The following is a 13,404-nucleotide window of genomic DNA, read 5'->3' on the forward strand; positions in this document are numbered from 1 at the left end:
TACAGCAAGAGAGAGAAATGGCAAAACAAGTGTTCTGTTGATATAGTAGAAATGAAACTAAAACTTAGAACAGACATATCTTACTAAGCATTGTCAAACTGATGAATATGACAAAAAAAAAAAACATTACCCAAAGTATTTTTCCCACCCTTCGAGCATTTGTTGATTATTGTGATTGTGTCCTCAACAGGAAGTGAGTCAGCGTATACTGGAAGCGGTGGGAGCTGTGGCCGGCTCGTCTCTCGAGCAGACCAGCTGGCTGAGTAGAAACCTGGAGGTTAAAGCACAGCCTCAAGTCTGTCTTCAGGGAGATGAAGATGACCATGACGCCAATGAGTTTGAAGGTAAAACTGTGCAGCAGTACATAGCATAATGCAGATTACCATACCGCAGGAATCACCAAACTTGTTCCTGGAGGGCCGGTGTTCTGCAGATTTGAGCTCCAACCCTAATCAAACACACCTTAACAAGCTAATCAAGGTCTTTCTAGGTATATTTGAAACACCCAGGGAGGTGTGTTAAGGCAAGTTGGAGCTAAACCCTGCAGGTCACCGGACCTCCAGGAACGAGATTGGTGAGGCCTGCTGTATAGAGTGAATTAGTGCCTGCCTAGTTTTTTTTTAGCAGTGATGGTTCCAGAAGTATCTTCCATTAATTTCCCCCATGTTGATTAGGTGTTAACCCAAGAAATAAAGCAATAAGCTAGGAGGAGTATACTAAGAATTTTGAGAGTTTAGGGAATCATCTTGATTTTGTTTTTCATGGGAGTGAACAGAACTAAATATCTTTTTTTTTTTTCTGTCACTCTGATTGGACGGATTTTCTGCAGAGCATTATGGGTGATGCAGTTTTAGCAGTCTGCTAAAATACCCAATCGTTTTTAAAATGTGAAGGATGCACTGTATTTTGAAGGCCATATTGGTCATTGGCCTATATATTAAAGCTGATAATGTAATGGTTTCCTCCAGTTAAATCCGTTTATGTGTGTGCGTCTGGGCAGGAAGGTTTTTATTTGCATGATGTGATTTTTCACATGCACTTTAGAAGAGGTTTTTGCTAGCTAAAGGTTTTAGGAGTTTTTCCACTGTGGCTTGTTTATCAGAATTGCTATTTTTACATGGTTTTACAAAAAGAAAGATTTTTACTAGCAGTTTCCTTGTGTTCTGCAGATTCAAATCAGTGTTTTTGCATGCACTTTATTTTAGTAACCATGCCATGTTTGTCTGCATCCAAAAATAAAGTTATGGGTTATCCTTACCAACAAAAATATTAATTTCGGCTCATCCCAAATACCAAAACATTGGTAAAGCATATGCAACAGATTAGTGAGCATAGACATCCAGTTGTTAAAAATCAGTTTCACTTTGAAGTAAATGAACGCTATTTCTACTTCCACAACCTGACCTGTTGCACTCTGTATCCGACATAATCTAGTAATGATGCCTAGCTGTAATGCATGCCTTAAATAGAGGCAGTTTATAAAAATGGACTCTGTCTTTTTTTCAGAGTATGCAGGTCAGGGCAGTACTATGGTATCGTCTTCAGCACCATCTGTATTCAGTGTACAAGCTCTGGTTCTGCTGGCTGAGGTAAGAGATGTGCAGACACGGGGCTTCAGACTGCAACTGAATGTCCACATGTGCTATACAATTTTGCTATACAACATTGGAAATAAAACATCATCATGAAACATTGTCATTAATCTGTATTATTTTACAAAATATGATAGAAAATGTGGATATGAAACATATTGAGGAAAAAAGTAATTATTGCATTACTTAATGTACTGAATTTGATTTATTTTTTAAAAACGGACCAGAGAATTGCAACAAAGGTATTTCAAAATAGGTGCTCTTGTGTTTGTAGGTTCTGGCTCCACTTTTGGACATGGTCTATCGCAGCGACGAGAAGGAGAAAGCTGTGCCTCTCATTTCACGTCTAATGTATTATGTTTTTCCCTATCTAAAAAATCACAGGTGAGTGTGCCAAATATGCAGTTTACTTGAGTTTATTACCTGTTATGTGACTGGTGGATTTGATTTAAAAGTCTTCTCATTTTTTTAAAAAAAGGTTTAGTAATTTTTTTCTCAATTTGTGTCTCTCAGTGCCTATAACATGCCTAGTTTCTGTGCGGGTGCTCAGTTGTTGAGCAGTCTGAGTGGATATGCCTACACTAAGCGAGCATGGAAGAAAGAGGTGCTGGAGCTTTTCATGGACCCTCTGTTTTTTACAATGGAGTCTTCATGTTCCTACCAGTAAGATGGACATTTTTGCACTCTTAAATATATTCAATGTTTTGTTAAATCATATCATATTGTGTCAAAGTGGTCAAATAATTGGCCAAATAATGTGCTTGGCCTACCGAAACTACTAATCAAAAGTACTTTTAATTAATTAATTATTAGAGTAATATTATTACAATTTAAAAGTATGTTTTTTTATTTTAAAATACAATTTATCATATGCTCCATTATCATCATCCCTATTATCTTTTATTTAAAAAATGTAAGTGCATTATTCTTTTCTGCATTATTCTTTTTTTTATATTATTCCTATAATATAAGTCTTTTGAAACATTATTGTGCCTTTTGATCAGTTTATTATGTCCTTGCAGATTTTTTTTTTCTTCTCACATGTTTGAATATCAGGGTTTCCAGAAAATTATATTTAGCAGCAAAAGCAATAATTTCTGAAGGACCCTGTGAAAATGAAGCTGGACTAATGAGTTTTGAAAATAAATAAATTTCAATTTATTATTTATTTATACATTTATACATCTAGTTGTATATTATTTTACAATATTTATAACTCTTTTTTTACAATACGTAAATTACAATAAGTTTTACTATTTTTAATGCAAATAAAATTTGCTTTGGTGATTGAAAAAATGGTTTATAAATAAAATCTGTGTATAATTGTGTGTATAAAGCACTAGTTGAATGTTTGAAGCCACTAAACTTTCATATTGTGCTTTAGCTGGAGATCCATTATAGACCATCTTCTGACTCATGAGAAAACCATGTTCAAAGACTTGATGAGTGAGTATACGAACTGTACATATTTCAGCTTCAAGCTCAGAGTATATTTATTTTTTGTACATGCCTTTATGCATACGTGAGAACCACATAAGCGCATTTAAATCAAAATCAGAGAGATTCATTGCCAGGTATGTTCACGCATACGAGGAGTTTGTTTTCGTGACAGAGCTTCTACAGTGCAACAGAATTACAGAAATTGAAGAAAATGTACAGGTATATTAATATAAAAAAACGTTATAACGTAGTAATTTAGAGTTCTCTTGATGTGTTCCAAACCTGTTTGATCTGTTGAACACAAAAGATGTTTTGAAGACTTTTGAAATTCAGTAACCATTGACTTCCATAGACTTCCTACTTTTAATGTGAATAGATCGTCTTTTGTGTAAAAGTGCCAAAAAATAAAATAAATACAAACAAACAAACAAAAAAAATCAAACTGGTTTGGCGCAATCAAGGGTGAGTAAATGATGCCAGAATTTCCATTTTTAGGTGAACTATATCTTTAAGACAACAAACCAGTTCAGTGTTGACACCTGGTGGACAAACTAAGTAGTGCAAAAACTATTGAAAACGCATGGACGACTTTGCTAGACAAATCAGATAGTGGACAGGCCCGTAGCCAGCCTGTTGAAGGGGGGTGGTCCTTTTTATTAAAAACTGAACCTTTCTGCAGTTATTTGCCTCATTTTCTATTTAATTATGAGGTTTAAATACTGATTTTAGTGACGTTTTAAGCACAATTTTTACTGCTTTTTCTTATATATTTTAAGTACTTTTTATTTTTATATTTTGCATATTTAGCTGTAGCAGCTAAGCTGCAGTCGCTTGTCAAATAGTTATCATAACTACACTTTTTGATGTTCCAATAACATTTCCCAAAGATTCAGAAAAAAATATATAAGAGCAACACTTATTTTTCAAATACAAATGTATTGCATCATATATCATTTAGAAAAAATAGGAGTCTGTTCAAATTTTACATTAAAAACTATTAGGCTAAGTGGCAAACACGAACTGGCTAGCACATTCATCTTTCCCCAGTCACGCCGAAGCAATAGCCCGCACAGGATTCCGCTTGGTCTTAAATCCTTTTTCAATGGGTTATTTTCACAATTTATTATGGCATAGCAGTCAAAATAGGACAAATGAGCTTGTGTATGGGAACAATTCTTAAGCTTTTTCAGTGAGGGGTGGGTACAAAAACATTGCGCAATGATGACAAAATTCAAACTATTCAAAATATGTGGACTCTCATGTATGCATAAAACTGGGGTATCTTTTGGGCTTTTACTGTCATTTGTTGTATGATCAATGCATTACATGGATTGTGTGGGTTCATGTTGTAATACGCAGGTATGCAGAGCAGTTCTTTAAAACTCTTCAACAGCGCTGAGCAGAAGCCCATGTTACTGAAACGACAGGCTTTTGCCATGTTTAGTGGAGAAAATGACCAGTACCACTTCTATTTGCCTCTAATTCAAGGTATCACTCAGTTTGTGTGGAAAACAAATACAATTGTCATAGAATATGAAAATATGTAGCTAATTCCTTTTTTTAACATATATTGTAGAGCGTCTGACAGAGAACCTGCGTGTAGGACAGAGCCCATCAGTGTCAGCTCAGATGTTTCTCATGTTTCGTGTTCTCCTTTTGAGGATCTCACCACAACATCTCACCTCCCTCTGGCCAATCATGGTGACTGAGCTGGTAAGAAATAAACCCACAGTCCTCTTTTGATTTTTTGTAGTGCTCTGTGCAACATGAGTAATTAAAAAAACAAATGTAATTTGTTTACAGTGATTTAGAATGCTGAAGTTAAAGATCCTTTTTTTTAGCAGTGCTTCTGCCAGTTATTCTGCTTAGAGATGTGTGTTCTGTGTCAGCCAGTCTGATAAAAAAGCAGACCCTAGTTTGCCAGTTGGCAGAAAACTGTGTATTTTTCCAACAGCAAACAAACTGGGGTGAAGATCACGTATTCGTTCTTTAAAAAAATCTTAGGTTAAAAGTAATGGTCTCTATGCACAGCTAAAGTTTTAAAGCTAACGACAAACTTCCGATGAAAGCTTAATGTAACTATTTGAAATTTCACAAGGTTGTTTCTACAGCATCGATGTTATAATGTCATTACAATACATTCAGTTAAAGTGACTTAAGCATTCATTTAGTTCTTCAAGCATAAAACGAGATGAAAGACCACTTGTAACCACTAGTGCCGTCAGTAACAACAGGCTAGCGCAGAAATTCCATTAAAATATGACAGTTTATTTTACCCCAGTATGACATGGCGGGGGAAAATGGAATTAAATGAAGTTCTTATTGTTCGATCTTAGATCCACTTCATATCATATATCTAACAGAAAGTGAAGATTGCTAATTTTTAAAGAAATCAGATCTTAAACGTGACAATTTTGTAATGGAAAGCCATTGGGCTGCCTGACTGAAAATTAAAGGTCTGTGTGCATATAGTCCATTAAATTTGGGATGTTTTGCACCCCATGCATTGCTCATATACAAATGTTGGTTGTTTAAATTTGCATGTCAGATTGTATCATTTAACATGCTTGCTTTATGCTAGAGCATTTTATAGTATAGTTATACAAACTGTTTACCTTATACTTAAAGGGATTAGTTCACCCAACAATCAAAACATGCAAGTGGTTCTACAATTTTATGATTTTTTTATTGGTTGAACACAAAACAAGATATTTTCTAGAGTGTTCTGAAGAAAAAAAACAGCCATTAGTTATGTTTCCATGCAAAAATCTGAATGAACTTTATGCACAAAACTGAATTATCGCATAAAAGACGTGCAAATAAATCTAATGAGTCAAAGCGAACAAAATCATCACTTCCTGATTATCTGATGCCAAATATCAACAGTAAAAACTGAATTTGCTGCAGTAGGAGAATCTTTTCTTCATTTAATAAATGACTTGTGCCTCAGAAGGCAATCCTGACATGCTGTGAGCGTGCGGTGGCTCACATTTTTATCATCACATTATCTCTTATAACAAAATAACATGACCTTTTTTTAAAGCTCATACTGGAATTTGTTTGGTAAAAGTGTTTTCATCATAGTTTATGCACATCTTTTCTTATCAAATAAAAAGTTTATCCTACTCGGTTATGTGCATACATTTTATGCGCATTTTTCCAAATGTATGCGCATCTTGGCGTTTCCATCAACCGGTTTTTCATAAAAAATAGGTGGGTTGAAACGTAACTATTGACATTCATAGTAGGAACAAAAAAACAATATTAAAGTAAATTGCTCTTTTTTCCAAACATTCTTCAGTATATCCATTTCTCAATTGATTTTTTTTTTTTTTTTTGTGGCCAACTTTCTATTTAAATGAATATTTCAAGTTAACTTGTATCCTGTGAAATATACCCTGTTTCCATTAATTTCTTTGATGAAGCATAAAGTTGTTGTTTTTTCAGAATACAGGGTTAATTTGTACAGTATTACCTGACGTATAAATAAATTTACAAAAGTGTTTTAAGTGAAAAGTTTTCAATCTAAATGATTAGACGTGAAATGCTGAAAATGAGTGGCTGATTAACTGTGCATCAGGCCTGTGACTTGAGTTTCTGACAGCCAAAGGATTTTTTGATGGACTCCTAATAACCAGCTTGTGTAAGCCAGTACACAGTTCTGAGAAAATATTTTCACATCAACTCTTCACCTTTAAAATGATAGAATAAATTTGTCATGCAATACAAAAGGCATTTCCCTGATAAGCTGTTGTTGTTGCATTATTAAAATTATTACAACAGCATAGAACAGACACAGTATGTCAAATAAAGACTTTTATTTCACAGAAGAAATTGGTTAATTCTGTGGTGATGTGATATAGAGATAAATATCAGAGAATAATTTGAGAGTTTAAAGATTGTTGTAAACTTTGTCATGAACCAATAATTTGAGTTTAAACTGCAGTAATTGTTGAACTGACATACTTTAATTGCCACAGTCATTAAAATGCGTACTAAGTGCTACTGAATATGAAGAGTTTAGATGCAAAATCATCTAAATGGCGTCTGAAATTTTCCTCTAAAATTTTTATCAGACTCTTGTGTGTATGTTTAGTAACATCACTATTATGGCAAAGAATAAGTCATTTTCCTGGTCTTTAAAGTGAAATATCTTAACATAAAAAAGGAGGTTGAGTACATTTTCAATTTCGATGGAAATTTCAGATGGCACTTAAAGGTTTTTGCATCTGAACTCTTCATATGTTTTCTCTTTTGGTCGGATGCAGTTTGATTGTGTATGTTGACTCTTTCAGATACGCATCTTTAACCGACTTGAAAAGGCACTGCTGGATGATAAAGAAGTTACAAAGTAAGTATTCCTTCATGACCAGATACCGTTGTTATTTTTTTTCTTCCATTAACATAGAAAATCAATCCTACTTTTGTTTCAGGAGTAAATTGCGGGGTGGCCACGACAAGAATGGTCTACTGTGTTTCCCTCAGGCCGAGCTGGACATGTACTTGTCAGCCTGCAAGTTCTTGGACACCGCAGTGTCTTTCCCTCCTGACCACATGCCTCTGTTTCAAATGTAAGAGTCCCATGGATTGTATACATGCATATTTGTCAACATTTGCTATCAGTATTTAAAAGTCTGCAGTGAAAAATATTTTGCCATTGTTTTCTATTTAGACAATATGATGATAGTTTGACATTTTGGTGTACAATGCAAACTGCTTACAACTTTCGCCCAAGCATTCTTATGTAGTTACAACAATATATTTTGAAAATAAACATAGCTGGTACAAAATTCACATTTCCATTATGGCTATAATTGTGTAATTCATGCTACAGATCAAAATGTAAAGTCACCAGCAGTTTATATTTACAACAGCTATTTAGCCAAAAAATGAAAAAGGAAAACCTATTATAAAAACCCATAGGAAAATCTTAAGGGAATCTGTGGATAATTAGTTCAGGCTTATTATGGGGGCTTTCATGAATTGTTCTCGAATTTTAGTGTACTCCTTTTAGTTTAGTAAGATTTTTTTTAAATGAAAGTAATATTTCATTCACCAAATATTAACTAAAATCGGTCAGAATAATTCATCAATAATTCTGAAAAAAAAAAGTATCACAATGTTCGATTAAATGTTGGATAGGTTTATCTTTATGAACATAGTGAGAGACCAGACATGACCCTGTATGGTAAGTTAGATTTTGAAATGAGATCTACATTATATAAGGATGTCAATTCTGGTGTGCATGTTCTCTCGGTCTCGTTGACTTCAGAGTTGTATGTCGAGGTGTGTCCTTGATGTCTATTTGTGAAAAGTTACCCAAGAGTGGTCTTGTGAAATAATTAGACATTAAAACTTCAATAATATGTCACAATATTACAGTTTTGCCTGTATACCCCGTGAAGCTTTTGAATAGTTAGTTTAATTAAACAGTTATTTAAATTAAAGGCACACACACAAAAAGAAACCTTAAAATACCTCCAAAAAATATTTCGTATGATTGGTGTGCTTAAAGTTCACAATTTTAATTATTATTTTATTGTAATGTAATCTTTATGTGAAACCAATGGAAAATAATATGTTGTTCATAGGAAGGTAAAACTAAACAAAACATGACCTTGTTACCATTATCAAAATTCATTTGCTTTGCCTTAAAAATCCCTTTTACTTTAAGAGGCAGTTCATCCAAAATTAAAAAAATTCCCCCTTCATTTACTCATAATCAGGTGATTTCAATCTTGTGTAATTTTGTTTTCTCTTCGTTTGTTCAAAAACGATATATTATGTAAATGGTGAGGAAATGTTCATTTTTAGGTGAGCTACCCCTTTAAGGTATATCAAACTTCTATAAATATAAAGTTACTGCTCATGGGTAACTACTTATTAGGTCTTTTGACATTTTAACCTAAGTGAATTGTGGTTTCCCCAACATTGGCAACTGTCAGTAGGCTACAGTTGGAAATTTGTCATGCCTAACCCAACATAGAGAATCAGTGATCTTCTCTAAGCCTTAACGACTGACCTTAATGATGTTTATTTATTGCTATTCATTCATGCAGGTATCGCTGGGCTTTCATTCCTGAAGTAGATGTTGACCATTATGACGGACCAGGAAACACTCTGCTGGAAGGCGAACAAGAGTGTAAACCTCATATTGTCAGGATACTGGATGGAATAAACCGACGCTATGGGGTAAAATCTCCACACACTAAAAGACCTGCTTTAGAGGGGTAGTTTACTATGAATTTGCTCTCTCTTTTTTTTTATACACTCATGTCATGCTATTTATGTAGGTTGTTCTTTTTTGGTTAAGTATTAAATGTCTATGCAACCTCTGGTTCCCTTTATTTCAGTATGTTGATGTACTTCCAACTTAAACAGAATATTGAGTAGGAGGCGGGGCCTCCTACTGTTGAAGCCATACATGGCCACTAGGTGGCAGTACGATACTATATAACTGTGGCTTCATTGCATTGAGGAAGTGTATTGGGAGGATGCACACAGTTTTTACCGTAAGTTTCTAAAGAGTAGTGAGCAATACAGATCATAGAATCCTGTTGTTTTGAAGACATTTTATTTGCATCTATTTTGCCTACAAACTTTTAAGTAGGGCGAAGCAGTGGCACAGTAGGTTGTGCTGTCGCCTCACAGCAAAAAGGTCGCTGGGTCGCTGGTTCGAGCCTCGGCTCAGTTGGCGTTTCTGTGTGGGGTTTGCATGTTCTCCCTGCGTTCGCGTGGGTTTACTCCGGGTGCTCCGGTTTCCCCCACAGTCCAAAGACATGCGGTACAGGTGAATTGGGTAGGCTAAATTGTCCGTAGTGGATGAGTGTGTGTGGATGTTTCCCAGAGATGGGTTGCGGCTGGAGGGGCATCCGCTGCGTAAAAACTTGCTGGATAAGTTGGCGATTCATTCCACTGTGTTGACCCCGGATTAATAAAGGGACTAAGCCGACAAGAAAATGAATGAATGAATGAACTTTTACGTATACAAAACTTGCTCATTCTACCAACGATAGCGGCAATTGAAAAGCCGCTACAGAGAAGCACCGCCACTCGAAATAAGGAAGCAAATGTTCAAACTTTGATTGACTTTGGTTATCTATTCAACTTAAGAATAACAACGTGAACTAGCAAAATAAATGTCCATTTTAAATTCACATTGACTTTAAACATCCTTGGCGAGTAATAAAATGCTAGTCTACCTCCTTTACGTAATAAATACCTGTGGCTTTTGATGTTACATTGAGGTCTAGTAATGTAAATTGACTGGTCTGTGCAAAAAAACAAAATGTTGTTTACATTCTTACCTTTACATATACATCTTCCACATGTAAACAGTCATGAGAACATTCATGACAGTATGAAGCGTCCTGTCACATGATGATGTCTTTGCAGCAAAAAATATAAACCTGAACTGACAGACACTGTTAGTTTAAAATGGGAGGATGGTCTTCAAAATGATATGTACTTGTGACAATAATGAAGGGTGCAACATTAACATTTATTCATTCAGCAGATGCTTTTTATCCAAAGCAAAAAAATATCATGAAAAAATGACCAGGGAGCAGCAAAACAAGAGTTTACCGTACAGTATCACTCAATAGATACCATGACATGTCTAACTTAGTTTAGCAGGTTTTTTGTTTATACACACACACACACACACACACACACACACTCACCCTCACACATACACTGCATACAGTATATACATGCAGTGTCTCCATGGTTTGTCAAGCCCACTGACAATAAAAGCTTTTCTAACTTACTTTTTTAAATCAAGATGCATTTTCTAGACAAGCAAATAATGTTGTCTTGTTTAAGTTTAATTTGTTTACCCCATTGGCAGATTATTTAGCTTGTTTTAAGGAAAACTCACTTAATTTTAATATAATATTTCTTACAAGATGACATTTTTTGCTTGTCTAAAAAATGCTTCCTGATTTAATAATTTTGAGCATTTAAACTAAAATGAAGAGAAAAACTAAGTTTTAAAAAAATTGCCGTGCACGTGTGTAAGAAAGTGTCATATAGAGCGCAAATGGAGAAGTTTGTCAACCTATGTTAAAAGTACTAAACAACAACACAACGTTTTGTATATCAGTGCATCATAAAAGACAAAGGTATCAATTTAACTGTATTTCTGTATATTTAAAGTGGCAGTAGCCTTTGCCTTGCATTACGAATCATTAAGGGAAACGATTTTGGCTAGAAAATCCTCTTTAAAATCCTACTAAAGTAAAATAAATCACCTACAATTTAAATGGCCTGAGGATGAGTGAATTAACAGTATATTTTTATTTTTAGATGACCTAAGTCTTTAATATGTTCATGATTTTTACAAATGTTCACTATATCAGTCTATAAATGTCTGTGTTCAGGAGCTGAATGGAACAGCAGCGGAGTCTAGTACAGATCGAGTGGAGTTTCCTTTGCTCACGCTGCGCTCTCTCTACTCAATTGTGGATCTGGTGCCGTTCTTCAACACCCTCTGCTGCTCTTTTAATGGCTCCTCCTCTGCACACCTCTCTCATTATGCCGCTGATTACCCGCCGTCCAGCAGTGATCAAGTCATGAAGCGCCTGGAGCACATCACCGAAGGAGAGTTCCTAGATGGAATGGACAGTTAAATGAGAAATCCCATCCCTAAGCCTTTTACTCAAAGTCTGTATTTCCTTTTGTATTTTATGTAATCAGTTTCTCTTCATTGTTAAAGGTGCAATGAGCTTTCATTGTAGCATAGTAGTTTACATGAAATGTTTAAAGGACCCTGATCAGTTTCTTAAGATCTTAATCGATGCACGTCAAGTTGTTAAAGGTCTCTTAAACTTTATGACTATTCTAAGTCGTACATGCTGTGAATGTATATCATTTTTGTGTTTAAATTGGGCTTAATGTGGGCTTTGCATTCATTCTGTGCACATTCCATTGATGTTTGTTAGTGATTGAGCCAAATTAAAGATTATTTGGTCATTAAGGAAATGTATTAATTGATTGGTCCATGGCATTTATTTCAGTTGTATCCTAGACTATCAGTCATTTCTCAAACTGAAATCCAATTGCAGTGTTTTTTCCTGAACTGTTTTTTTTTTCGTCTTCATGGAAGTCTCATCTATCTGTTGGAAAATATTGACAATGTCATTTGTTTGCCTGCCAGTATCCGTTGCTTTCTGAATGTCTTTTATTCAGCTGTATTTCCTCTCCCACTTTAAATTAAGGAAAATACATGTTTATTTTTATTTGGATATTGAATGTCTATGTAGAATAAATATTCTGTTAATATTTACAGCAGAGGAATTGTAATGCACTTTTTTCTGTACCCAAGGGAATTGTTTTCATCCATGTCTGTGTGTGACCTTAAGGACGTTTTTAGGTTGTCGCTTTAATTTTAGCATGCAGAACCTGATTCAGCAATCTCAAATGCTACTTGCTAGAATATCTTGCCCTTTTATTGAAGTGCCTCAAAACAAATGCTCTAGTTAAGGAACAGTTTTACCTGTTCTGTAGTTGTAGTTGAAGAAAACGGCAAACGAGAAGCTAATATTTCCAGTAATCATTATTCCTCAAGTGAAAACACAAAAACGTCCACATCTTCACTCCATGTTGTTTATTCTCTGGAATGTATTCATTTTAAATTGTAGTTTTTAATTTATCTTAATGCTTATTAAAGTGAATTATTTCAAGCAAATATTCTGCAGATCTGAATAAAATTGCTCAGAACCAGACAATAGTGTTTATGTTTTGTTACCTAATGATTTTGTTTAACTTTTGTTCATCAGAAAATGTTTTTTACACTTAATTTTTGGACTTGTATGCAAACACATTTCAAAAGTGTTAAAAGCATTTTTATGGGCATAGAAAATTAATAAGTAATACAAGAATGTAAGGTTGTCACGGTACCAAAATTTCAGTACCAGTGAAGACCCAAACATTCACATTGTTTGTGATGTTGTTTTTTCATGCAAAATAATTTTTTAGGATTGAAATTAAATTGATGCGCTTTATTTTAGAGGTTTAATCCATAAGGGTAGTTTTTTACCCATAATGCAAACGGTGTATACAAAGAACTTTCATTTCATTCATGTATTGTTGATGTTCAAATATTCAGAATTCCACCGACTGCAACGCCGTCCATGGACTTCAATCACCCTCGCTTACTCTACCCTGATTACTAATCACAAACACCTGTGCACACCTCAATACCCTGCATATAACAGACTCACTCACCTCAGTTCATATGCTCTGGTCTATTGTTCAAATATTGACCTTCTCCAAGATCTAGTTGAGTTCCACTTGTATCCTGTGGTGCTCCCTGTTTTTCTTCTGTGTTGTTAATTTTTCATCAAACTCAGTTAAGACAGAGACTTTTTAA

At 34.7% G+C, this 13,404-nt stretch overlaps 1 protein-coding gene across 3 annotated transcripts in view; it reads left to right on the plus strand.

Annotated features, from left to right (window-relative positions):
- The window catches only part of dop1b (DOP1 leucine zipper like protein B), a 54,843-nt gene extending 42,086 nt beyond the window's left edge, over window positions 1-12,757 (plus strand). For all 3 annotated transcript variants that reach the window (XM_087268124.1, XM_087268122.1, XM_087268123.1), the window contains exons 29-39: window positions 191-344; window positions 1,507-1,589; window positions 1,867-1,976; window positions 2,106-2,255; window positions 2,977-3,038; window positions 4,392-4,520; window positions 4,609-4,745; window positions 7,328-7,383; window positions 7,466-7,603; window positions 9,092-9,224; window positions 11,414-12,757. In XM_087268124.1, the coding sequence (XP_087124250.1) occupies window positions 191-344; window positions 1,507-1,589; window positions 1,867-1,976; window positions 2,106-2,255; window positions 2,977-3,038; window positions 4,392-4,520; window positions 4,609-4,745; window positions 7,328-7,383; window positions 7,466-7,603; window positions 9,092-9,224; window positions 11,414-11,662 (1,401 nt within the window). In that variant the 3' untranslated portion in view covers window positions 11,663-12,757. The remainder of the gene's footprint in view (window positions 1-190; window positions 345-1,506; window positions 1,590-1,866; window positions 1,977-2,105; window positions 2,256-2,976; window positions 3,039-4,391; window positions 4,521-4,608; window positions 4,746-7,327; window positions 7,384-7,465; window positions 7,604-9,091; window positions 9,225-11,413) is intronic.
- Window positions 12,758-13,404: the final 647 nt, after the last annotated feature.

This window comes from Danio rerio, chromosome 9, assembly GCF_052040795.2.
Source record: "Danio rerio strain M-AB ecotype USA chromosome 9, GRCz13ab, whole genome shotgun sequence".
NCBI classification, from domain to species: Eukaryota; Metazoa; Chordata; class Actinopteri; order Cypriniformes; family Danionidae; genus Danio; species Danio rerio.